Source organism: Lipotes vexillifer, unplaced genomic scaffold, assembly GCF_000442215.2.
Source record: "Lipotes vexillifer unplaced genomic scaffold, Lipotes_vexillifer_v1.1 scaffold1783, whole genome shotgun sequence".
Taxonomy (NCBI): domain Eukaryota; kingdom Metazoa; phylum Chordata; class Mammalia; order Artiodactyla; family Lipotidae; genus Lipotes; species Lipotes vexillifer.
The window spans coordinates 1,281,638-1,308,958 of record NW_006777435.1 but is presented as its reverse complement, the minus strand read 5'-3'; the positions used below and the strand labels follow the sequence as shown (position 1 = coordinate 1,308,958).

At 43.5% G+C, this 27,321-nt stretch overlaps 1 protein-coding gene across 3 annotated transcripts in view; it reads left to right on the top strand.

Annotated features, from left to right (window-relative positions):
- Positions 1 to 27,321, top strand: part of SPECC1L (sperm antigen with calponin homology and coiled-coil domains 1 like) — a 121,821-nt gene that overhangs the window by 22,791 nt on the left and 71,709 nt on the right. For 2 of the 3 annotated variants that reach the window (XM_007451041.1, XM_007451040.1), the window contains exons 2-5: positions 5,861 to 6,050; positions 17,228 to 17,381; positions 21,544 to 23,174; positions 24,795 to 25,002. In XM_007451041.1, the coding sequence (XP_007451103.1) occupies positions 5,898 to 6,050; positions 17,228 to 17,381; positions 21,544 to 23,174; positions 24,795 to 25,002 (2,146 nt within the window). In that variant the 5' untranslated portion in view covers positions 5,861 to 5,897. Of the gene's footprint in view, positions 1 to 5,858; positions 6,051 to 17,227; positions 17,382 to 21,543; positions 23,175 to 24,794; positions 25,003 to 27,321 lie in introns of those variants that run through there. The other variant, XM_007451042.1, reaches the window with a different exon arrangement.

Genomic DNA, 27,321 nt, shown 5'->3' with positions numbered 1-27,321 from the left:
TCCTCCTCCCGTCTGTGCCAATGGCACAGGTGTGCGAAGTCTGGAGTAGGGGCTGGAGACTCTCAGACCGACGTGGGGGAAGGGCAGACTTATCAAAGCACTGTGCTGGTCCTCAGATCCTGGGAGAGCTGTGGGCTGAGGGTACTTTTGAGTATGGCGCTCAGATTCAGGTCAGAGGAAAGGAGTTACAGGGAAGGAGATGCCCTTCTGGCCCCTCTCCCCGAGCCCCCATATGGTGTCCTTCAGTCCATCCTCTGCAGCACCAGGTTTCTCTTTAGGAAGGACACATCCAATCAGGGCGGCACTGCCTTCAGTCCTCAGTGCTGTGTGTCAGACCGAAGCCCTTCCCCGCTGGTCGTCACTGTGACGCTTCTGTTTGAGCAGGCCCAGGTCTTCAGGGGGCCCGTGCTTTCTTAAACCTCTGACCTGTACCTCCCTCCCTGTTCTGCAAGGGCAGAACCAGGGACGATGTCCCCCTGCTCTCACCATACTTTGTACATGTATGTCCCTCATGTTTGCAGTAGGTTCATCAAGGATGGAGACCTGTTCACTTATGCACCTCATTCTTCCCCTAGACTGTGAGCCCCTGGAAGGTAGGTATTTTTGTCTTAATCAGCTTAGGATGTCCGTCTATTTATTTATCCTTGTTTCACTAGATTCCCAGAGAATTGGCATTTGGCTTGTCTTGGCACAAAATAAGTGTTCAGTGACTGTTAAGCAAGTAATGACTTGCTTCCTAACTTAGTAGTCAGTATGCTCCATTTTTTGTCAGTGGTGCTCCATGTGGGGTTTCCTATAAGGGGCCTCCAAGATATTTTCCATTTTTAAGAGTCTGTAGTTTGATTTTAAATAGTATTTTACCTGCCATGTGTGGAAGGTAAGAGATGGCCCTTTGTTTTCCTTATGTGACCTCCCTATACATGTAAAGGAAACTCAAGCTTCCTGTGTGGCTGCGGCTGTGTAATTAGCTTTAGGCAGGGCCCCTAGAGCTGTAAATCCTGTACTGGGACATCCTGGTAAGAGGTCCAGCCACCCAGACTGCAGCCTTCACACTTGAATGCAAGCTTATTTGTGTAAATGAGAGCAGTTGTGCCTCTGCCCTTGCCTAACAATTATTTTAAATAAAAAAGGAGCAGCCCTCTATAAATGAATATGATTATAGCTAAGGTTTTTACTTTTACAGCTGTAACATAATACATACTGATTTAGACCTGGTAATAAGTTTTCTAAAATCTATCCAAAGGGTAGATTTTATATTAAAGAACATGGTAATTAGCACCTTCAAAATGAAAGATATTGGTCAAGCGTACCAGCACTGACCGATAGGACAAGTAGGTAAGTCTAGAAGGGGCAGATTGAGTAGTATAATTTTAGTGTTGTTACATTTTGTTCATCTCTTGTGAAATCTTCACTGAGATAAAAAATGCCGGTTTCTGAGGAAGTGCTTGTGTATGGTTGCATTGGAGGCCATATGGATTGACGGGCAGGGTGTGGGGTTTGGATTGAGACTACTGTCCCTAAAGAATGGTTGACCCAGGGAGAGTTACATCATCAGCGCCCACCTGTGGGGATTCAGGGACCTGTGCTGGGTGTGGCGCAGCTGGGGCATGATGCCTGTCCGTGGGAGGGGCTTGCGGCCTTCAGTGTCTTTTCCTATTTGGGGAGCAGTGCATATATTTCGATGTTTTTATTTTAAGAAATATTTAATATCTTAAGAAGTATTATTTGAGAAATACATGTGACACACTCCTTGGATTATTGTTATTTGAGATTATTCTTAGCATATGTAGAGAGACAGCATCCCTCCTGTTTTTGTGAGGAGAGCTACTTTTTATTCCCCCCACACACACCTTGACTTCACTGGACTAGAGGTTGTGGTGGGTGCCTATGTGACACCCTCATGCAGGCCGGGGAGGTGTAGTGCTAACTTCCATCGCACTCCTTTTCGCAGCTTTCAGACCCTGGAAGTGCTGCATGCTGTGTTGTCCTCTCCCTCCACTCTGCATCTCTCCCAGGCCTGGGGCTCCAGGGAGGGTCTGGGCCAACGATTCCTGCTCCTTAACCTGGTGCGGGGGGCCAAGGTCTCTGGTGAATTACCACCTGTTTTGGAGGATCCTTGTCCTTAATAGGGGTCATTTTAGAAAATTGCGGAAGCTTTTTTGACTGTCTCAATGGTTAGTGGAGACTTGATATTTAATAGGTAGGGGCCCTGGAATTCTAGACTCAATGAAGTGACAGTTCTGCAGAATGAAAACTTATCCTGAGATCTGCAAAACTTTGGAATATCTTGCTGAATAATTTATGTGGATAGAAAAAAAACCTGTTTATGACTGAGCCTAGAATCTTATTACATCTTACACAAAGAAAGCATTTTTTTAACATACCTTTTGGTATATATGGAATTTTCCAGGGCTGTAGTTACTGTAGACACTGAGGGGAAATTGTTTTGTTCTCAGCTATGAAGTATATTAGGGTTCTCCAGAGAGATGGAACCAACCTTATTATAAGGAGTTGGCTCACATGCATATGGGGGCTGAGGAGTCCCAAGATCTGCAGTTGGTACGCTGGGGCCCCCGGAGAGCCGCTAGCGTAAGTTCCAGTCTGAGAGTTGGAGTCCAAAGCCAGGAAAAGACTGACATCCCAACTCAAGAAGTCAGTCAGGAAGAGTTCCCTCGGACTCCAGCCTTTTTGTTCTATTCAGGTCTTCGATTAGTTGGATGAGGCCCGCCCACATTAGGGAGAACACCTGCTTCACCCAGCGTATGAATTCAATCATTAATCTCCATCAGAAACACCCTCACACCCAGAATACTGTTTGACAAAATGTGTGGGTGCCCTGCAGCTCAGTCAGGTTGACATAAGATGAGCCATCACACCAAGCGTGGTTCCCCCTTTTAGAAAATCACATTCTGGAGAGCGTGCAATGGAGATGGCATGTATCTGAGTTGCCAGGACCTCGTGCCCAAGTCAACACTGTTTGTAACTGTCAGATTCACAGTGATTCAGCTTAGAGCTGTGCATTTCTGACTGTTTTATTCCTAGTATAGTCTGGCTTGAACAGTTACGTGTCAAAATTCGTATTTATTTTATTGTATTATATTTTTACATATTTATTTATTTATTTTTGGCTGCGTTGGGTCTTCGTTGCTGCGTGCGGGCTTTCTCTAGTTGTGGCAAGTGGGGGCTACTCTTAGTTGTGTCGCGTGGGCTCCTCATTGCAGTGGCTTCTCTTGTTGCAGAGCATGGGCTCTAGGCGTGTGGGCTTTGGTAGTTGTGGCACGAGGGCTCAGTAGTTGTGGCTCACAGGCTCTAGGGCATAGGCTCAGTAGTTGTGGCACATGGGCTTAGTTGCTCCGCGGCCTGTGGGATCTTCCTGGACCAGGGCTTGAGTGTCCCCTGCATTGGCAGACGGATTCTTAACCACTGAGCCACCAGGGAAGCCCAGCAGGCGGACTCTTAACCACTGTGCCACCAGGGAAGTCCTAGTAACTCTGTGTTTAACCACTTGAGGAACTGCCAGGCTATCTTCCAAAGTGGCTGCACCATTTTGCATTTGTGCCAGCAGTGCTTGAGGGTTCCAGTTATTCCACATCCTCTCTAACATTTGTTACCATCTATCTTTTTGATTATAGCCACCCTAGTGGGAGGGAAGTGGTAGTTCATTAGGTTTTAACTCTGGGACAGAGACAGCAGCAGGAAAGGGACAGTCTACTACGTTGTCCAGTATGGTTTTCACCATGTAACTTTAAATTTAAAAAGATTAAAATTTAAATTTTAGTTCCTCAGTCACACTAGCCACATTTCAAGTGCTCAGCAGCCACAAGTAGCTAGTGGCTACTGTATTTCGGATAGCACAGATGGATACCGAACATTTTCATAGTTGCAGTAAGTTCTGTTGGATTGTGCTGGTCTAGAAAAAGTTAATTTGACAGCAGCTGGAGGAGTAGGCAGAGAATGGGAGAGGGTCTGAGTAGCGTAGGAAGGAGTGCAGGCATGGAATTTGGAGCAGAGAAGAAAGAAACTTTGGGGAGCCATTTACAAGATATGAGACTTAGAAAAAAGATAAATACAAAGGGAAAGTGAGAGGTTGACGGAAAGGTTCTTAGGAACTTGATTTTTCTACAAAATCAACTTAGTGATGGGTCCAATCTAATTCCTTAATTTTACAGGTAGAAAAGCACAAAGTTGCCGGTTGGCAGGGATCAGCATAACTGTGGTGCACGTGTTGTCGGAAGTCGCTCGTGTCTGTCTTGGTCATTTTCAGTGTCCTCTGGGAACCTATAAGGAGCAGCTTGGTGGAGCTAAACTAGAGGGAGTGCCAACTCTGGGCTGAGTGCTCCAATGGGACAGGGAAGTAGAAAGCAGAGGGCTTCAGGGCAAGCAGACGGGTGATTTGATTGTCACCAAGTACAGCATTTTCTGGAAGGAAGAACCATGAAGTTGGGAGAAGGCTGGAGAGGAGACTGAGGTCTCGCTGTGTTTTGCTTGGTGTCAAGAACAGGAAGGGTGAGGTGTGTTAGGGCGAGAGAGAGACATGGACATATATATACTAACAAACGTAAGGTAGATAGCCAGTGGGAAGCAGCCGCATGGCACAGGGAAACCGGCTCGGTTCTTTGTGGCTGTCTGGAGGGGTGGGATAGGGAGTGTGGGAGGGAGGGAGACAAAGAGGGAAGAGATATGGGAACATATATATATATGTATAACTGACTCACTCTGTTATAAAGCAGAAACTAACACACCATTGTAAAGCAATTATACCCCAATAAAGATGTTAAAAAAAAAAACAGTGTTCTTTTTGCTCCGAGGCTTTATCACGGTGAGGGTGGAGCAGAGCCCCCTCTGCCCTGTCTCACTGTTCTGCCACCAAACCAGTTGGTACAGTTTGTGTTACGTCAGGCAAGATAAATCTGGAGCATTCGAATACAGTCTAGGTGAAGTGTTCATTGAAGCTATTGGAACGAGCCTTTTCTTTTCCAAAAGGCTATTCTGTAAGTTTCTCTTTATTTTTATTAGTGTGTAGAAATCTCCCTAAAATAGACCAACTTCTTTTTTGTGCTCAGTGTAGTTTCTCAGCGTCATCGTACATAAACTTCCTTACGTTCACAGTAGGCTTTCATTTTTGTTAGTTGTATTATTTACTTTACCCAGACCAGGCCAATGTGTCTTTCCAAACATGATACTACTATAGAGACTGCTTTTCTAGCTCAGCTAATAGAGGTATGTTGAAGGTTTTTTCTGGCCGTAGTTTTGTGTGTGGCCAGTGTTATTCCAGGTCTTCTAAGCTTGAAATTGAGTCTGTTCCACTTAGGCGAAAGGTTTGCTGTCATGGTTTTAAGGGTATAAAAGAGTGCCCTTACTTTCTGAACCAAATATTGAGGCTTATGTTCTTATAAGGCATTTTGATGCTTCCTCTTGATAAAAGAGATATACTGGGAAATATATTTAGATCCTGAATGTTGGAGTTTCTGGGCTGTTTTGCTGGTTTATGTGGAAATATCACAACAAATATTTGAAATTAGGACTGTGCTGGATAAGTGTGATCACCTTAGAGACCTGCAAAGTGGCTCATTCTCAAGTGCTAGGATGATTATTGCTTCACTAAATGTACTGTGTGTTATTCTTTTTACTGAGAAAACTAGAATGTAGAAAATAATTTCAAGTTAGTAGTGTTCAAGAAGGAAGCCTTGAAAACAGGGTGCATTCTGATAAGTCTAAGAATTTTTCATCCTTTATTTTCTGTAGCGACATCTAGCTTTCAAACATTTCTATTTAGTTCATGGTAAGATCCTTCAAAAACAAATTTTTAAAGAGCTTTCTTACAGTTTTGTTCTCAGTATAATGCCATTTATCTCCACAGATTTGCTTGTAAATGCATCACGAAGAGGCAGCCCAGAATGAAGAAAACAAGCAGGAGTGTTGGCTCAGTGCCTAAGGTGTCTGGGATAAGCAAAGCGCAAGCAGCAGACAAAACGAAACCCGAAAACAGCTCTTCAGCATCTGCAGGAGGCAAACTCGTGAAACCTGGAACAGCAGCTTCGTTGTCAAAGGTATTTACGTGGTTGTGTTTAAATATGTGATGAATTGTAGGAGGAGTGAGTCTTCATATGATGTTTGATTTATCACATAAACGTTATTTAGGATTCACCCTCTTCAAAGAGAGTTCACGTTGTGGTGGACTTAATTGGTGTTTGGTCGGTCTTTACGAACTAAACCAAGTAGCAGGCTTACTTGTGAGCAAATCGCTGGGCCCGTGTGGGAGAGCCTGCCTTCAAGGAGCTTGTGGAGGAAAGGATGGAGGCAAGTCACTGGCACGAACAACTAAAATACAAGTGAAAAAGTCAGATGCCCTGGGAGAGCAGGAGAGTAGCGTAAACAGTTTTAAGTAGGAAAATATTGTTTCTGCCCGAGAAGGCTTAATGAAAAGAACATGTGCGTGAGGTCTTAAAGGACGGCCAGTATGACATTCCTGAAACCCCTGAACAGGGGTTTTTATTCCCACCCATCCCCCTACGCTGTTACCATAAACTGTTACTTGTTTTTTGACAACTGATCCAGTATTAATCCCAGGCAAAATTGGGTGATATTAATTTAGTCAGAGCATAACTAGTTTTCTTGTTACACTCCTTTCTTTAGAGGCTAGTTTAGTTTTTGTTAGTAAAGGGTAGTGGTACGTTAGATCCTGGGCTTCGGGAGCAGACAGGCCCAGGCTGGGCATGTGCATCCTAGGGCTGCGGTCAGGATGGAAGTGAAGGTGTAGGAAAGAGGACGGTGCAGGGCCTGGCTCATGGCAAGGGCTTTGTAAGGGACTGGCAGTAGAGTTTTTCCTGGTTAGCTCTGGAAACTTCCTGCAGCTCAGGATTGATTGACAGTAGCAGGCTTCCCATGGGTGTTCTCAGTGTCTGTGTTGAGATGACTCTGGGCCATTTTTCTGCTGGTCAAGTCTTAGATTCACTGGACAGAGATGCACATGGTCTTCTTCCAGTCTTTCTCAGTCCAGAATTCACTTATTTTTCTTTGCTTGCTTGTTTTGAGGTTTGGTGTTTTGGGGTAGAAACTTTGACTCTATGGAGAAAACCTGGAGAGAGTTTTTGCTCGTCTGTTAGGGAGGAACCAAGAAGTACCTGAAACGCGATCTGGTCAGAAGCCTTTTGTCCAGGAAAGGCTTTACAGATGTGACAATTATTTTAAGAAGCACCTCACAGGAAGAGCTGATGAGGGACTTCCTTATATGTGTTGAAAGATCTAGCAGGAAATGCTGGTTTTTCTATTCCAGGGTTGTCGAAACTGAATGCAGACTTACTCTGTGGGCTTGGAGATGCCACCAGATTTTCTCCTTGCTACATCCCTGATGAGCAGCTGGGTGTCATCCTGCGGCCCGGAGGGTGATACCAGGAGTAGACCTTTGCCCTGCTTCCGTTAGTCTGAATCAGCACGCTGAGCAATTTCCTTGGTGGCAGTGCTGCCTCTCTCTCGTGTAAGAAAGCTGGTATTTTCTGCCCCAGCTGTTCACTCAGTTGCTCGCCTGTTTTCAGAGTGGAGTGCCTGTGTGCCTGGGCGACCCGTGACTTATGGGGCTGGAGGAGCAGGCTGAAGCGTTGGCACGGGGTGTGCACCACTGCCTGCTCTGTTGCCTCCTCCTTGCTGGCAGGCAGTGTCTCTGAGGTTCACTCTGGAGCGTGTCCTGAGCAGCATGTCTGGTCTTCCAAAGCATGTATCCTGAGTCGATGGCAGCCTAGTTTTGAGCAGTGAGTACTTCTTCATTGTAAGGCAGAACTATATCCCTGCTCTGTGCCAGCTGTCCATGGCTTTGGCTTTGCTGAGTTGGCTGATTTAAGTAGTTCTGTGTGTGTGTGTGTGTGTGTGTGTGTGTGTGTGTGTGTGTGTGTGGAGTGGGGAGGGTCATAGAAGAGGTGAAACTATTTGGGAACACTTTACCTCAACTAGAGCAAGTGCTTTACTTAAAAAAGGAGGGGGAGAAAGTCATTGAATAGAAATTAGAGTAAGAGGGAAAGAAGAAAATAGTGAAAATGATAGAAAAATTGGAAAAAGCGAAAGGACCTAGGGAACCCACAAACTTGTGTTATTTTATTTTTATAAGTTTCATATTTCACTGTGCTTCTCTAGCATATGGTCACTTCCCACAACTTGAATTCTGTAACTGATGGAGCCTTTATGATTACCAGAAGAATGAAGCATTTGGCTTTTAATCATTGAGACACCGTGTCCACACATCCACTCTCGTGGACACCCACACGGGTCTGTCACTGCGCAGGATTCACATAACACCAACACTTTTCTTACACTTGGCAGGGTACAGGGATATGTGTTTCTTTTCTTGGCTGCAACCAAGGATTGAAACCAGCCCTGGCATTGAACGTGCCGAGTCCTGACCACTGGACCTCCAGGGAATCCCCAAGGATATGTGTTTCTTTACCTCTCATTTCAAATGTTCTTTGTAGCTAGATCTAGTGAGATGTTGGGTAGGACCTTTTTCAGTCTGAATGGAGCTTCTGTAAACATGAAAAGAAGCACTATGGCTGTTCACAGCATGTTTGGAGGAAATTAATTGGTCCCGTTTCTGTGAGTAGCTGTAACATCTGGCTTGGGCCTTTGTGTGGGTCTGTCTTCTTTGTCACAGCCAGCAGAGAGGGTTATTTCCAGGTAGAGGTGGTCTCCTACATGCCTGCACTTTCCGGCTGTCCACACTTAATCCTTTAGAAGTAGTACACTTTTTCATTGTCCTGGGGATACTTTTTTCTAAAACTTGATAGATGAGAGTTAGTAAGTTAGGGTTTATCTAAATAATTGATGATTCTCAATGATGATTTGTGATCATACCTTTTCAGTGTAAAAGTTAGTTCACAGGGGCTTCCCTGGTGGCGCAGTGGTTGAGAGTCCCCCTGCCGATGCAGGGGACACGGGTTCGTGCCCTGGCCCGGGAAGATCCCACATGCTGCGGAGCGGCTAGGTCCGTGAGCCATGGCCACTGAGCCTGCGCGTCCGGAGCCTGTGCTCCGCAACAGGAGAGGCCACAACAGTGAGAGGCCCGCGTACCGCAAAAAAAAAAAAAAGTTAGCTCACAGTTTGACTGAGTAATCCATCTCTGAAACCTGGAAGGTAGAAATTTTAAACTAATCTTAAATTATGAGACGGAGATGAAGACTATGAAACTTGGACTTTACCTGGAGAAGCATGTATTCTTTGGTTGTATTATTTCGTTATTTGTATCTGTATGTTTTTACCAAATGATTGTGTTTTGCACCTGTTATTAAAAAGTAGGCGAAAAATCTATTCCTTCATCAATTTCATTTTTTTTTGACTGTTGCTGATGGGGGATGTTTACATGTGGGAATGCACATGTATTTATAGAACTGTGTAACAAAAATTAAAACAGAAAAAAATATCAGAGCCTGCCAAGTACCTTCGTGTAAAAGGCAAGTTGGAAAGTGCAGAGTTGTTTCTTGTTTTGTTTTTACTTTTCTGATAAAGTAGAACATACACCCAGAGAAGTTCACAAAGCATCTGTGTTGGGCTTAGTGAGGGGTGAATGTACCCTGGGCCATCAGCCAGGTCAGGAAGCAGAGCCTGCCTGCACCTCAGTGGCCTCCCCCCCGACCCCTCTGTGCCCCCTTCATCACTGCCCTTTCCTTCCTCTCCGGAAGTAACTCCCACCCTAACTTCTAGCCCCCAAGATTCATTTTGCCTGTTTTGGATCTTTATATAGATGTAATTGGACATGAAGTTCTTTTTATGTGTGTCTGGTTTCCTTAACTCTGTTTAGGTCATGATCTTCATCTCTGTTGTTGCCTATAGCAGCAGCTCCTCCCTTTTTTTTTTTCTTAATTGAAGTATAATTGATTTACAATATTGTGTTAGTTTCAGGTGTACAACAAAGTGATTCAGCTATATTATATATATATTTAGATTATTTTCCATTATACGTCTTAAAAAATATTGATTATAGTTCCATGTGCTGTAGTAAATCCCTGTTGCTTATCTTATTTTATGTATAGTAGTGTGTATCTGTTAATCCTGTACTCCTGATTTATCCACCCTCCTGCCACCTTCCCCTTTGGTAACCATAAGTTTGTTTTCTATGTCTGTGAGTCTGTTTTGTATATACATTCATGTGTAAGCAGCTCCTCCTTGCTGATTACTAACCGTGGAATGTCCACAAGCCATACACCTCTTCTGCCCTTGATGGACATCTATCTGGAGTTTCCTTTGGGGCTATTAGTCATAGTACTGTTATGAACATCCTACACACGTCTTTTATACGCAGGTGCACCCATTTCTGTTGACTCCATAACCAGGAGTGAAACTGTTGGGTTGTAAGGTGCATTCACCTTTCATAGGTAGATGGCCAGTCATTTCCCAAAGGGGTTACTCTGGGATGCCCCACATCCTCACCTGCACTTACATTACTCTTTTCATTGTAACCATTCAGAGAGGTGTTGTAAAGTGGCTTTAATTTGCATTTGTGTTGTTATCGATGAGATTAAGCACCTTTTCATATCTTATTTTTAAGTGTTTAGTGGACATTTAGATATTCTCTTATGTGAAGTGCCTGTTCAAATCACTTGCCCATATTTTTACTGTGGTGTCTTTTTTTCCTCAACTTTGTGTGTGTGTGTGTGTGGTAAAACACACATAACATTTATCATCTTAACCATTGTTAAGTGTACCGTTTTGTGGCATTAAGTACATTCACATTGCTGAGTAACTGTCACCACCGTCCATCTTCAAAACTTTTTCATTTTCCCAGACTGAGACTCTGTCGCCATTGAACACTAACTCCCCATCTCCTCCTCCCAGTCCCTGGCAACCACCATTCCACTCTCTGTCTCTGTGAGTCTGACTACTCTGAGTACTTCATATGAGTAGAATTACACAGTATTTGTCTTTTTGTGACTGGCCTATTTACCGTAGCAAAATGTCTTCAGAGTCATCTACGTTGTAGCATATTGCAGAATTTCCTTCCTTTTTAAGGCTGAATAATACTCCACTGTATGTATAGAGCACACTTTGTTTATCCATGGTTCCATCAGCGGATACTTGGGTTGCTTCTACCTTTTGGCTATTGTGAATAATAGCTGTGAACATGGGTGTGCAAATATCTCTTAGAGACCCTGCTTTCAATTCTTTTGGGTATATACCCAGAAGTGGAATTGTGGGGTTGTATGGTAGTTTGATTTTTAATTTTTGAAAAACGACCATACTGTTTTCCACAGCAGCTGCAGCATTTTATATTCCCACCAACAGTGCACAAGGGTTCCCCTTTTGCTAATCCCTGCAAGCACTTGTTTCTTCTGTTTTTTGGTAGTAGCCATCCTAGTGGCTGAGGTGGTGCAGTGTGTTTCTTTGTACTGATTTATCATTCTTTACCTATTCTAGACGTGAACCCTTTGTCATTTATATGCGTTGTACATATATTCTCCTGCTCTGTACCTTCTCTTTCTACTTCTTTTTGTTTTAATTAATTAATTATTTGGCTGCGTTGGGTCTTTGTTGCTGTGCACAGGCTTTCTCTAGTTGCGGTGAGCGGGAGCTACTCTTCGTTGTGGTGCGCGCGCTTCCCATTGCGGTGGCTTCTCTTGTTGTAGAGCTCGGGCTGTAGGCGCGTGGGCTTCAGTAGTTGTGGCACACGGGCTCAGTAGTTGTGGCTCACAGACTCTTAGAGCACAGGCTCAGTAGTTGTGGAATATGGGCTTAGTTGTTCCGCGGCATGTGGGATCGTCCTGGACCAGGGCTCAAACCTGTGTCCCCTGCATTGGCAGGCGGATTCTTAACCACTGAGCCACCAGGGAAGCCCCCAGAAGTACATAATTTTTTTCTTGATCTGTTTAAGTGTAAATTGTAGAGCTAATGCTCCTTTATTGCTGAATATTTCAGTGTGTATTTCCTTAAAAAACAAGACCATTCTCTTATAACCATAGTACAATGATAACATCTGGAAATGAACATGGATAAAATGCTAGTATCTGATCTGTAGACTTTAGTTAAATTTCACCAATTGTGCTAATGTCCACTTTAGCAAAAAAGGAAGAAAAATTTTTTTCTGGTCCAGGATTCAGTCCGGGGTTGTGAATTGCATATAGCTGTTTTTCATTCTCCTTAAATTTGGAATAGTTCCTCAGTCTTTGTCTTTTGGGACCTTGACATTTACTAAAGCGTGCAGTTCCATTTGTTTGGCTGACTGTCCTCCACATTTGGGTTTGTCAGTGTTTCCATAGGCTGGGGCTGCAGGGTCCCACAGGAGTCCCACAGAAGCTGGGCGTCCTAGGTGCAGCATTTCCATAGGCACGTGGTGTGTGGTGTCAGTGTTCCTGGTGATGATAACTTGGCGAAGGTGGTGTCTGCTAGGTTCCTCCACTATCAGGTTACTATGTCGCCTTTTGTAAAAATAAGTATCTTGTCGAAAATACTTTGACACTGTAAATATCCTTCTCTCATCAAACTTTCACGTTAGTTTTAGCAATTTTTAGTAATTCTTTCCAGAATCAATTATTACTATGATTATTACTGTGATTTTTACCAAGTGGTAATTTTATAATTCCATCATTCCTTCTACAATTATTAGTCAGCATTCTACTATAAGGAAGAGTATTTACTTTTCTCCCATTTGTGTATTCATTTATATTAGTGTGGATTCATGGATTCTTCTTAAGTGGGCCGTAAACTGTTAGCATCATTTATTTTGATGCTCAGATTGTCCCCAGGTTGGCCGGTGGGAGTCCCTTCAAGCTGAGTCTTGTGTCCTCGTATTCTCTGAGCAATTTCTTTCTTTCTTTTTTTTTTTAATTTATTTTTGGCCACGTTGGGTCTTCATTGCTGCACGCGGGCTTTCTCTAGTTGCAGTGAGCAGGGGCTTCTCCATTGCGGTGTGCGGGCTTCTCACTGTGGTGGCTTCTCTTGTTGCGGAGCATGGGCTCCAGGCATGCGGGCTCAGTAGTTGGAGCAAGCAGGCTCTAGAGCGCAGGCTCAGTAGTTGTGGCGCCTGGGCTTAGTTCTGCGGCATGTGGGATCTTCCCGGGCCAGGGCTCGAACCTGTGTCCCCTGCATTAGCAGGAGGATTCTTAACCACTGCGCCACCTGGGAAGCCCCTCTCTGAGCAATTTCTTAATTTCTGGCACAGTAAATTTCCTGCTTTTCCAGCCCCAGCCCTAGAATCAGCCTTGTCTTCAAGGAGGCCTTGATCTCTTCAGTGAGGGGTAGCATTTAAACCATCTGGAAGCTAGGTGTGCTCATGGCTTTTGCACATATTGTTTATAAGCCCTTTCATCAGACAGAGGTAGGAGCGCGCACACGTGTGTACATGCATATCAGTAGCAATTTCTGTATCTACTTCTCTCCATACACATTAAAACCTCAGAGTTCACACTGATACTTCCAATTCCAGTTGCTACACAAGGTTGCTAGTAGCCTTTGCACTTTCCATAATTGTAATCCCTTCCTCTGACAGTGGCATTGGTTATCTATAATAGATTTGTTTATTTTCTCAATCCTAGAATATACAGAAAATACAGATTTACTCACTGTTACCACTGCAAAATACAATTCTACCAGCTGGAATTCAGAATTTATACTTTTTTGTATTTAGCTTGAGAGTTTGAGGGTTTATAATCAAAATAGTGTGTTCAAAAGATACTTGATTGCCCCCATTCCAACCCCATGTGGTTGTATGATTCATTTAAAATGGAGTTGTGTCCACTTGTTCCCATTGTGTTCCACTTTAGGGTCCCCCCACCCTTGTTTGTTTAATTATTCATTGTGAACACGTGAAGCACTCCCGTGGTTCCACGCGTCACAACTGTATGAGATGTGGTCAGAGAAGTGCCCCCCATCCTCCTTACTCTGTCTCCACCCACTGCTTAGAAGTAAGCAGTCTAATTTAGTTTTTCTATGTTTCTTTTTGCATAAATGAGCAGATGTTTATTTTGTATTTCCGCTTTCTTACACAAAAGTTGACATAATTAGATATACTTTTGCACTTGGCTTTTTTCCACTTAACGTATTCTAGAAATCTCTTCACACCACTTTTTAGCAGTCTTTCTCATTCTGTTTAACATTTCATTGGATGGATATATATAGTTTATTCAGCTACTAACCTTTGTACAGGCGTTTAAGGTGTTTCCAGTATTTTGCAACTAAAAACAATGCTGCAATGAGTAAATTTATGCAAATGTATTTTTGTCTTATTGGAAGTGTGTCTTCAGGTTTAAATTCCTAGAAGTGGGATTGCTGGGCAGGAGGTAAAGGCGTATGTAGCTTTGTTAGATGTCACCAGACTCCTTCCGTAAGGCTCTGTCAATCAAGCTGCAGTCTCGCCAACAACTTGTGAGAGGGCCTGTTTCCTCACATCCTTCCCAAAGGAGTGTGTCATACTTTTTCCTTTTGTGCCAGTCTGAGGTGAGAAGTGGTATCTCAATGTTGTTTACTTTGTATTTCTAATATGAGTTAGTCTGACTAATCACCTTCTTTCGTACATTTGTGTGAGTTGATTGTATGTGATTGTTCATTTTGCTCACTATTCTTTGTGTTTTTTGGTCTCTTTCCCCTTGATTTTTAAGAGTTCTTTGTGTATTAGGGATATTAGCCCTTTATCTGTGAGATATTACAAGTACACTTACCCAGTTTCTCATGTGTGGATTTTATTTTTAAACTTTGCTTATTTTTTTTTGGCCATGCAAAAATTTAAATTTTTTCTTAAGATTTTTATGAGGTCAAATTTTTCAGTTTTTTGTTTTATCATTCAGGATTTTGAATGATAGAAAGCCTTGGAATTTATTTTTGATATGGTGTGAAATAGGGCTCATTCATCTTTTTTCCTTTGTGAATATACAGTTGACCTAGCACCATTTGTTGAAAACTCCATTTTTTCTGTACTGCTTCTTTGGTCATAAATCAAGTGCCTATATATACAGTTTGGTTAATTCATGTGACAATATTGTATTATTCTAGTTATTGTGATAATCGCATAGATTTTGATTTGGTGCTCTGATGTATGTTTAACTTTGCTATTACCCAAAGGCAAATTGTAGACAGAGAACTGTGACAATTCAGCCACTTTTAACAGGAGTATGTAGGGTGGTCTTCAGATGTAATTGTTATGGAAGGAAAGAATATTTAACTTATGGAGGAAGGAAAACTAGTTCAAAGATAATTTTAACTTTTATTAACAATATAAAAAATAATTTGAAAATGTAAGAGTCTGCTAAGTTTATTTACTGCTTAGTAGATGAGGTACAAATTGACAGGAAGGGGGTGTAACTTGATTTACAATTTTTTTTTTTTGCATCATACTTGATAACCAGTTTCATTAAGAGAAACTAGTCTTAAAGAATATGAACAGGGCTTCCCTGGTGGCACAGTGGTTGAGAGTCAGCCTGCCGATGCAGGGGACGCGGGTTCGTGCCCCGGTCTGGGAAGATCCCACATGCTGCGGAGCGGCCCGTGCGCCATGGCCGCTGAGCCTGCGCGTCCGGAGCCTGTGCTTCGCAACGGGAGAGGCCACAACAGTGAGAGGCCTGCGTACCGCAAAAAAAAAAAAAAAAAAAAAGAATATGAACAATCCTCAATGATTAATGCAATATCCCCCTTCCTTATTATGTGATCTAGATTTTTCATAATATGACAACCCTAAATTACCAAAGCTTAATTCTGACAATTCATTTAAAACATTAATCTTCTTTCTGCCTCTTTTTTTTTTTTTTTTTTTTTTTTGCGGTATGCGGGCCTCTCACTGTTGTGGCCTCTCCCGTCGCGGAGCGCAGGCTCAGCGGCCATGGCTCACGGGCCCAGCCGCTCTGCGGCATGTGGGATCTTCCCGGACGGGGGCACGAACCCGTGTCCCCTGCTTCAGCAGGCGGACTCTCAACCACTGTGCCACCAGGGAAGCCCATCTGCCTCTTTTTTAGTAAGACAGATTGACCTACCTAATGCTACTACTCCATATACAGTCACTGACATTTAGAACTGGGAGAGGCTTCAGATTTAGAGATGAGTTGTTTTTGAACCATTTTAATTTGTAGAAATGAATTCATTGTGATTATCCGAGGGTGATTATCTCAATGGGAAACAACATAAGTTGGCTGGTTAACTTGTGCCTTCACCCTAGTGGGCAAAACTTTTGGTTATTTTATTTAAAAGCAGGGGTTTTTTTTTTCCCTCACAGACCTTTAACTCCTCTTTGTTCTCTCTCATTTCTAGGAGAAGTAAAATCAGATTTCTTCACTGTTTTTCTTAAGTAACAATTTTATACCCAATCCAGTTCTCCAGAGTGCTTGTTTTCTTTTTAAAAAGCTCACATTTTTTTCAATCATCTTCATAAAACATAAATAAATATTACAAATGGTCTTTCTCGAGTAGTATGATCATTTAACCCTCACTCTAACCATAAAATTTCTAATTTTTTATTTGTATATTACTTAGGCTTTAAAAAAAAACCCTCCTTTCAATTTTGGCTTAAATTAGACTACAAAAAAAAAATAGAGGTAAGAAAAATAAATTTCAGAATAACTTCTTTTAGACATTGGCTCCATCGTTGCATCACTTCAGAGCAGTGAAGATTCCTCCTGACCCTCAGTACTGCTTCTCTCTGGAAACTGCAAGGTGGCATTTCTGTGGCCTTACAGACCTTTCCTGAGATAGCACATGTGATGTCGCTATCCTAGAGTCACATCCTAGATGAGCGGTAGCAAGGAGGATGTCTGCACTTTCTCCCACCCCTCACTGAATCTGGCACGTGGGGGCACACAGTGGGCTTCCATAACATCTCTGAGTACATTATGACTTTCATATTTTAAAAAGAAGTGTGTGTGTGACTTCCCTGGAGGTCCAGTGGTTCAGACTCCGTGCTTCCAATGCAGGGGGTGCAGGTTTGATCACTGGGTGGGGAACTAAGATTCTGCATGCTGTGCGCGGTGTGGCCAAAATAAATAACTAAATAAAATAAAATTTTAAATGGCTTTATAAAAGAAAAAAAAGTATATGCTAGGGTGAAGATTTAATAAAATTAATTAAAAAAAGAAGTGTGTGATCATTTATGAAGCAGTGAAGAAGCTCTGTTTCTGTAGCACAGAGTGATGTGCTGCTTGGCAACTGCCAGAAAGTCCTTGTAGAGTTCTTGAACTCGGCGTAAAAGTGAAGGGCTTTGTTTAGTGTCAAAATGTTATTTAATCTTGCTTCATCTAATCGATTTGTTTTTATCTTCTGTTGCTTCTAGACCAAGAGCAGTGATGACCTTTTAGCTGGGATGGCTGGAGGGGTGACTGTGACTAATGGTGTCAAAGGGAAGAAAAGCACCTGCCCTTCCGCAGCACCATCAGCATCCGCCCCTGCCGTGAGCACCATGGAGAACAGACCCAAGAGTAGCACAGGTATGCGCGCACTCTGTGTGAGGGTTACACTGCCTTTGTGTTTGAGTAGGTGAGTGCAGTGGTATTTAGGGAATTCCATCTAATCGTAGAAAATTTCAAACATGCACAAAAGTATCTGGTATTTCACCTCTATGTACTCATCACCCTTATCACCTGATGGCCACTCTTAGCTCCTTGACACCCACCTTCCCCTATTTTGAAGCAAATTCCAGATGTCATCCACAAATATTTAATTATCTTTGAAAGACAAGGATTCTTTTAAAAATATATTCATAATACCATTATCAGTCCTTAAAATAATTAATAGTCATTTCTCAAATCATATATTATTCACTAAGTATTTAAATTTCTAACTGTCTTATAAATATTACATACATATATTTACTTATTTGTTTGGATCAGGATTTACCAGGATTCACTTAAGGTCCATGTATAGTAATTGGTGAAGTGTCTCTTAAATCTTCATTTTAAATCTATGAGTTCATCCCACTTTTTTCTTGCAATTTAATTTTTGTGGAAACTGGTTGTTTGATCTGTAGAGTTTCCCATGATCTTGATGTCCCCCCACCCTTGGGTCGTGCTGTGTGGCTTGTGGGATCTTAGTTCCCCGGCCAGGGATTGAACCCAGGCCCTGGCAGTGAAAGCGCCGAGCCCTAACCACTGGACCACTATGAAACTGCCTCCTGTGATCTGGATTTTTTTTTAAAATTATTTATTTATTTTTGTCTGGGTTGGGTCTTTGCTGCTGCAAGCGGGCTTCCTCTAGTTGCAGCGAGCGTGGGCCATTCTTCGTTGCAGAGCATAGGCTATCGGCGTGTGAGCTTCAGTAGTTGTGGCACACGGGCTTAGTTGCTCTGCGGCATGTGGGATCTTCCTGGACCAGGGATCGAACCAGTGTCCCCTGCATAGGTAGGCGGATTCTTAACCACTGTGCCATCAGGGAAGTCCTGTGATCTGGATTTTGATGTCACATTCCTATGATGTCCTTGATTTTATTCTTTTATTCTCTGTTTACTAGAAATGTCATTGAATTTAGAGCCTTGATGGGACAGACTCAGGTTCCTTCCTCTTAACCCTGCCAATTCCTTCCTAGGTAATAATTGTCTGTCCGTCAGGAGGCCCATTGTTTCTGGCCGTTTCCCGTTCCATGTTGTTAGCAGCCTCTGATGGTTGATGCCTAGATCCATTCATTCCAGTCCTACCATTCTTTCTTCCTTCATTAGCAGCAGTTTGTTTCTAGATCTCATTCTGTAGTCCAAGGAGTAATGTTATCATATTTTACTTCTTACACTTAAAGAAAAAAACTTTGAAACTTCCTATAAACTTAAGGTCATATGTTTGTAATAAAGTGTATGAAAGCAAATTGGTAGAAATTATAGCAGACCTTCTTTTTCTATCATTATTTAGGCTCTTGTCCCCTCTTGTGTGTACTGGATTTTTTCCTAGCCCAGGTTTGCCTACTGTCATCTCTCCTGCTGTGACCCTCTGTGGATTCTTCCACCCACTCCAGGTCACGCCGCACTGTTAATTGTAATAGCAGTGCAATATGATCACCCGGAGGAAACGTGGAAGTCCTTACTTTGCTTTAGAGGCGTTATTCCATTTTATCGTCACTACAGCCCTGTGAAGTAGAGGCTATCATTAGTCTCATTTTAGAGATGGCAAGCTACACTTAGAAAGCTCAAGTATCTTGCTCAGGGCCATGCATTCATTTGCTCAGTGAATGCTTACGGGGTGCCCATTTTGTACCAGGCCTCAAAGCTGGTGATGGAGCAGAGACTGGACCTTAAGTCTTTCACCCTGAAGCCTGGGGTCGTCACCACATTTAACACTCTAGCTTGTGTGGTAAGAAGGAAATTCAGTACTCTAATCCCACCAGTATCTCCTCCTGGTTCTAGCCTTTAGAATTCCCTGGGTGCACACCCGTGGTTCCCTGCTGACTAATGCCTCCTGCCCTCACAAGGCTGGAAATTATCACCTCCCCGGATCAGTTGCCCCATCTTTTCCCTCTTTTGGCCTCCATTTGCAGTTGTTCCTCCTAATCCTGTTACTTCTGCCTTTGAAATCTATTACAGATTTATTATCCCTTCTCTGCTCTTATGGAGATCTAGCTCTTGCTCCCCGAATGCAGGCCTTCCTTTAGTTTTACTGCTCTTCCTTCTTCCTGTTTCACTTCGCATCCTCTAGCTTAATTTCCATCAAAGTAGTCTTTCTCTGTGTTTCTTCCCTACTCAAGAAAATTTATTGAGCGTTTGTTGCTGCAACTCACCAAGTTCTCCCTGGCATTCAGGGCCCTATGGAAACCTTCCCCTGCTGCTTCCATCGACTGTAGGACCTTGCTTTTCCTTCCTGTGTACCATGCTGCTTCCACTACCTCGTCCTCATCTATCGCGTGGCCACCAGCATCCCCTACCCTGCTCTACACCTGATCCCTGGCAGAATTAGTGGCTCTCTTCCCACATCATCCTCCCTCGTGTAGACCTTTTTTTTTTTTTTTTTCCCCCCTGCGGTACACGGGCCTCTCACTGCTGTGGCCTCTCCTGCTGCGGAGCACAGGCTCCGGACGCGCAGGCCCAGCGGCCACGGCTCACAGGCCCAGCCGCTCCACGGCACACGGGATCCTCCCGGACCAGGGCACGAACTCGCGTCCCCTGCATCAGCAGGCAGACTCCCAACCACTGCGCCACCAGGGAAGCCCTCGTGTAGACCTTTTACTCCCTGTTACCTGGTTAGCCTGGTGCCTGCCACATAAAGAACCAGTTGGTTCTTTAAAAATATTTATTGGTCAGGTCTAGGACTTATTTTTCAAAGTAAAAAATAATGATTTCCTTAAGTGTTTGTGGGTTTTTAAACATACTCCTGTTCTTTTTATATTAAATACATGATCATGTCAATTGTTTGCACAGGTTTAAAATTTTAGCAGTTAAGTAATGGTGTGCCTTGTGCAGCATATTTGACGAATGTGCTGTTATAACTTGGCAGTGATGCATCATCGTTTTCGAACACTTAGGGAAGCAGAGTGGCATACTGTTTAGACTGCCTGCCTGTGTGTGAATCTTGGCTCATTCATGTATTACCTGTGGGATGTCAGCAGATGATTTAACATCTCTTTTTGGGTTTCTTTGTCTGTAAAACAGGATGATGATAATGAAGCTTGTGTAAATTAATGTGTATGAAGTGTTAATATGTGTGTGTAGTAAGTATAAGTGCATGTTGTCTATTCTAATAATTCTTGTTATGGTACTGTTTTGTGGCATTTTATGGTGTGAAAAATTTTTTGCATTTACTTTGATCATAGTTTTTGTGGTTATTGTAGGTAGCTTAGGTTTTTTGTTTGTCCACAGGCTGCCTCTCACTTCTGGTCATCTGTAATCTTCCTTCACTGTCTGTTTCTGCAGTTAGTTTGCTACCTGACTGGCTATCCCTAGAGTCACCTTCATCTGGCTTGCCCTAGATACTATGTCCCTGGCCACCTGTTGAAAGCCATGGTTTGGGATTCAAGTTCATGTGCATAGCTTTTTTTTAATGTGAAAGCTTTATTGAGATATAATTCACATTCCATAAAACTCACCCCTTTGCGGTATTCAACTCAGTAGTAACTTCATTTAATTGATAATTAAAAGAAGATTGATCTTCCAGTTTGGAGGAAACAACTTTACAGTAACCAGACTCTCAGGCAGAATTAGTGTAGGTCAGAATCACTGGGTGATTATGATTATAGATCCTTAGATTACATCTCATTCAACCTGGGGCATAACTATGTGCCTTTCTTTTTTTAATTAATTAATTAATTTATTTATTTTTGGCTGCGTTGGGTCTTTGTTGCTGCACGTACGCTTTCTCTAGTTACGGCGAGCAGGGGCTACTCTTCGTTTCGGTGCGTGGGCTTCTCATTGTGGTGGCTTCTCTTGTTGCAGAGTATGGGCTCTAGGCGCCCGGGCTTCAGTAGTTGTGGCTCAGGGGCTCTAGAGCGCAGGCTCAGTAGTTGTGGTGCACAGGCTTAGTTGCTCTGCGGTATGTGGGATCTTCCCGGACCAGGGATCGAACCTGTGTCCTCTTCATTGGCAGGCTTATTCTTAACCACTGCGTCACCAGGGAAGTCCCACTATGTGCCTTTCTATTGCTAAGTTTTTGCTTTATATTCTTTGTCTTAAACATGTAGGCATGAGTTCTTCAACCAAGCGGAGCACTTCCACAGGTAATAAAGAATCCAGTTCTACTAGAGAAAGATTACGTGAACGTACCCGACTAAACCAGAGCAAAAAACTACCTTCTGCAGGTCAGGGGGCTAATGATATGGCGTTGGCTAAACGTTCCCGCAGTCGCACGGCTACGGAATGCGACATTCGTATGAGCAAGTCCAAATCGGACAATCAGATCAGTGACAAAGCTGCTCTGGAAGCCAAAGTGAAGGATCTTCTCACACTGGCAAAAACCAAAGACGTGGAGATTTTACATTTGAGGAATGAACTCCGAGACATGCGTGCTCAGCTGGGCATTAACGAGGACCCTCCTGAGGGGGATGAGAAGTCCGAGAAGGAAGCCATCATTGTTCACCAGCCCACTGACGTCGAGTCCACTTTATTGCAGTTACAGGAACAGAATACTGCCATCCGCGAGGAGCTCAACCAGCTGAAAAATGAAAACAGAATGCTAAAGGACAGGTTGAACGCACTGGGCTTCTCCCTGGAGCAGAGGCTAGACCATTCTGAAAAACTGTTTGGCTATCAGTCCCTGAGCCCAGAGATCACCACTGGTAACCAGAGCGATGGAGGGGGGACTCTGACTTCCTCGGTGGAGGGCTCTGCCCCTGGATCAGTGGAGGATCTCCTGAGCCAGGATGAAAACACCCTCATGGACCATCAGCACAGTAACTCTATGGACAACCTGGACAGCGAGTGCAGCGAGGTGTACCAGCCCCTCACATCCAGCGATGATGCCCTGGACGCACCATCGTCCTCGGAGTCAGAAGGCATTCCGAGCATAGAGCGCTCTCGGAAGGGGAGCAGCGGGAACGCCAGCGAAGTGTCCGTCGCTTGTTTGACGGAACGGATACACCAGATGGAGGAGAACCAACACAGTACGAGTGAGGAACTTCAGGCGACTCTGCAAGAGCTCGCTGATCTACAGCAGATCACCCAGGAGCTGAACAGCGAAAACGAAAGGCTCGGAGAGGAGAAGGTGATTCTCATGGAGTCGTTATGTCAGCAAAGCGATAAGTTGGAACACTTCAGCCGACAGATCGAATATTTCCGCTCCCTTCTAGATGAGCATCACATTTCCTATGTCATAGACGAAGATATAAAAAGTGGACGCTACATGGAACTGGAGCAACGCTACATGGATCTAGCTGAGAACACCCGTTTTGAACGGGAGCAGCTTCTTGGCGTCCAGCAGCATTTAAGCAATACTTTGAAGATGGCTGAGCAAGACAACAAGGAAGCTCAGGAGATGATCGGGGCACTCAAAGAGCGCAACCACCACATGGAGCGAATCGTCGAGTCTGAGCAGAAGGGCAAGGCAGCCTTGGCAGCCACGCTGGAGGAGTTCAAAGCCACAGTGGCCAGTGACCAGATCGAGATGAATCGCCTGAAGGCCCAGCTGGAGAACGAGAAGCAGAAAGTGGCGGAGCTGTATTCCATCCATAACTCCGGAGACAAGTCTGACATTCAGGATCTCCTGGAGAGTGTCAGGCTGGACAAAGAAAAAGCAGAGACTCTGGCCAGTAGCCTGCAGGAAGATCTGGCTCACACCCGGAATGATGCCAATCGATTGCAGGACACCATCGCAAAGGTACTGTTTAAGTAGATAGAATGTTCTGGACCAGTGTAATGCGGCTGCAGTACATGGCATGCTTACTGAGAGCCAGCAGCCCTGGTGGTGTGTCATTAGCTTTTGTTAATCAGATATTTTTTTAAGCTTCAGAATGGTTTTCTTGTATTGGGATGGAGTGAAAAGTATTCTTATAATAATGTCACTTCCACTCACTTGTACTTTGTTACTGTTTTCCTGCCTGTGAGAGGATGGGGCTGGAGTTACAACTAACTGAAGTTGTAACAGAAGTTGTCCCTAGTTCTGGGTATGCCCAGGGGAGTGTGTCATGCAGTTTTACATCCTCCTCTGTAGTGTAGTTTGGCATAAGAAAAACAGAGAGCCAGTATTCCAGTCTGTGGGACCAGCAATGTCTGCCTCTTCTTATCCTTTTGTGGTTGTAGTTTTTCAAGTAGAGTTCTGTTGTGATTTAAAAATACTTTTGGAATGTGAAGGCTCCTGTTTCTTAGAGGCCTATTGTTTGTTGCTGGTTGGAACCTTAGTGATCATTGATCCAGCCCCCTTTTTTTTACATGCAGTGTGATAGTGAGGACTCAGTCAGAACTGCAGCCCAGGGTTGCTGGCAGTCGCCAGGGCTGTGCCCCACGCGGTTGCTGATGTAGTGTTTATTATTATTTTTTAAAATAAATGTATTTATTTATTTTTTTGGCTGCATTGGGTCTTTGTTGCTGTGCGCAGGCTTCCTCTTGCTGCAGCGAGCAGGGGCTGCTCTTTGTTGCAGTGCGAAGGCTTCTCATTGCGGTGGCTTCTCTTGTTGCGGAGCACAGGCTCTAGGCATTCGGGCTTCAGTAGTTGTGGCACGTGGGCTCGGTAGTTGTGGCCTGCGGGCCCTAGAGCGCCGGCTCAGTTGCTCTGCCACATGTGGGATCTTCCCAGACCAGGGATCGAACCCGTGTCCCCTGCATTGGCAGGTGGATTCTTAACCACTGCACCACTGGGGAAGTCCCTGATGTAGTGTTTATTTGCATGACTTATCTAATTATCCTAGCTTACATTTTATTTCCTGTTTCAGTGCAAAAATTTTTTAAAGTAGGAAACAGTATATCTATGCTCAAATTTTGAATAATATAAACCTTAATTTTTTAAGTGGCAACTTTCATAGATACAGTTTAGGAGATGTGGTATTTGTCGGAGCATGTATATTGGGGGCCACTATGAACTAACACTGACTATATTAGAGAACTTTTTTGTTTCCATTTTTAATTTGATTTTGAAACCGTCACAAATCAGACATCATTTTTGTGGGAAAGCATGTTAATCATTAATCGTTAATCAGCATGCCTTCAGTCCAAACTTTGGAGAAGGGAAAATTTCCAGAATTTCCTCATAAATAACGTAGTGAAGTTCAGTGAGATGTCAGTGTAATTTCAGTCAGTGATGTGGCAGCAGATCATGCTTAAGCATACTGTGTGAAGTCCATGTTACTGGAGAGTGCCTTCCACCCAGTTATTACACAGGTCGTTCTTGCTCACGCAGAGCAGCTCACGCTCAGCTCCCTGCTGAGACAAGGTGTGCCTCTGTCCTAGGACTTATCTTAGAACAACTCTTACTTCTCTTATCTGCACTATCGATTTTGCACAGGTAGAAGATGAATACAGAGCCTTCCAAGAAGAAGCTAAGAAGCAAATAGAAGATCTGAATATGACATTAGAAAAATTAAGATCAGAGCTGGAAGAAAAAGAGACAGAAAGGAGTGACATGAAAGAAACGATCTTTGAACTTGAAGATGAAGTAGAACAGCACCGGGCAGTGAAGCTTCATGACAACCTCATCATCTCCGACTTAGAGAGTAAGTGAGGTCCCACCCGTCTTAACGTGTGGGAAGAGTTTGCGTTCTAAGTAGCAAAGTGACGGGGGTGGGGGGTGGGGGTGGCTCTGCCTGGGGCAGGGGTTCAAAGGCAGGAGCACAGTGGCCGGCAGATACGCGTGTGGGCAAGAGCTTCCCACGGCCATTGGCAGTCTTCCGGCTGCTATTTGGCTCCTAAAGGACTGTGAAGTGGAAGCATCTCTTTAAAACTGCTGAATTATGGAAAATCATTTAAGTGAGAAGCTAATGGGGTTGTTAACTTTCTAGATCTTAGGAAAAGCCATTTGTTGTCGATGTCTAGTGGTTGCAAGTATACTGAGACCAAAAAATATTTATCCTTTATAATCTTATGCCTGAGGCACAGGTTTTTGTTTATTTGTTTAATATTCCTCCCTTTCATGGAGATTTTATGATCAGGTAGACCTGAAACTCAGATTTTGAGTTGCTTTGTTTGCTTTTTAAAAGATTCTAAAAAACTGTTTTGTAAGTATTTCAGACTTTAAAAAAAGTTGCAAAAATAGTACAAAGCATTTCTTTGTGGAAAATTTGATGAGGAACAGAAATTTGCATGATCTTAAAATGTCTTCCCACAGACTGTTTATTATGTTACAAGTGAGGAAAAAGAAACAACCAGAAATTACACAGTGGAACAATTGGGCAACACTGTGACCCAGTGATCGGGTGATCATGTAAGTGACAGAGGCGCATGGATATCGCTAGGCTGTATTCTGGCTGAGGCATAACTTCAGTTAAAGAAGCGTGAAACAGACAAAAAATGAGGAATGTTGTACTAAAAGCCCAGGATTGAATGGTGCTATATCCTCAAAAATGCCAGTGTCAAAAAATACAAAGGCTGAGGGAAAATTCCAGGCCGTAGGAGGCTTAGGAGGACAACCCATGCACTCCCTGTGCCTGCACTGGCTCCAGTGCTGTCGGGAGCTGCTGTAAAGGTGTGGTGATGGAACTGGAATGTGTGTGAGATTAGGTAAACGTATTGTGTCAGTATAAATTTATGAAGTTTTTAACCCAGCCGTGTCTGTGTATTCTTGGGAACCACACACTGAATATTCAGGGGTGAAGGACTGTGATGTATATCCTTAAGGGTTCAGGAAAAAGGGACAATTAGAGGCAGAGGGACAGGGATAGGAGATAGCAAATAAAGCCAATGGTAAACTATTAACAGTAGGCGAATCTGAGGAGGTAAATGGGTGTTTGGTTCTTTGTGTTACTTCTTGCACCTTTTAGTAAGTTTGAAATCATTTCCAAATAATACATTTAAAAAATTCTTACGTGTTCTTCATCTAGATTCCTCAAATGTTAACAGATTTTAAGTTGTAATACACTTTAATGATGGCCTGGTGGGGACAGGGAGAATGGAGGTAACCTTTTTGGATGCCTTGGTTAAAGCTCTTAAAATTTCTGGTTCATGATGCTGCTCCTTTGAGCACTGACAGTTTACTATTTATTCCCTGACAGAGGACTGACAGGCAGATACAGTGTGTCAATACAGTAGCCAGAGCCCCTGTGCTGTGGATGCAGAGGTGGGGTGGAGGGGAGGTTTGAACTATTGACATTTCCAGGTAAGAAGAGACGGTCATTTGCAGGAGCCCTAAATGTGGCTGGTGGCAGTTCTGAGCTCTGGCTAGTTGACCCAGCAGCATCTGTAGGTTGACCTCAGGGTCATTTGGAATATTCCAGGGTATCTGGATACTGAAGTAGTGGATTGTGGGATTGTATTTCTTACATAGTGATGAACTTTTTCATCTAAAGTTTAAAAAAACTTTTAGTTTAACATTTATATCTAGTCTGTATTTCATTGTCACTGAACTGAGCAAGTTATCTAATTTTACTTCCTAAATATAAGAGGTTCTAAAGTTTTTCAGATTAACTTGGGAGTTCAGTGTGTTTTCCATTTTGTACTGATAAGAACAGCCTTTTCCCTTGCAAACCCTTTGATTTGAAGGTGGAGAGAGTGACACCTTGTGGTAATTGGGGTAATAGCTAGAAAACTGTTAGGTGATAAGGATTCCTGGGACAAAATTTTCCTTATCATTGCCAAAATAAAAGTTACATTCACATTGTATGAATTTTAATCATAAAATGGCCGAAAAGGGCTTCCCTGGTGGCTCAGTGGTTGAGAGTCTGCCTGCCAATGCGGGGGATGTGGGTTCGTGCCCCGGTCTGGGAACATCCCACATGCCACGGAGCGGCAGGGCCCGTGAGCCATGGCTGCTGAGCCTGCGCGTCCGGAGCCTGTGCTCCGCAGCGGGAGAGGCCACAACAGTGAGAGGCCCGCGTACC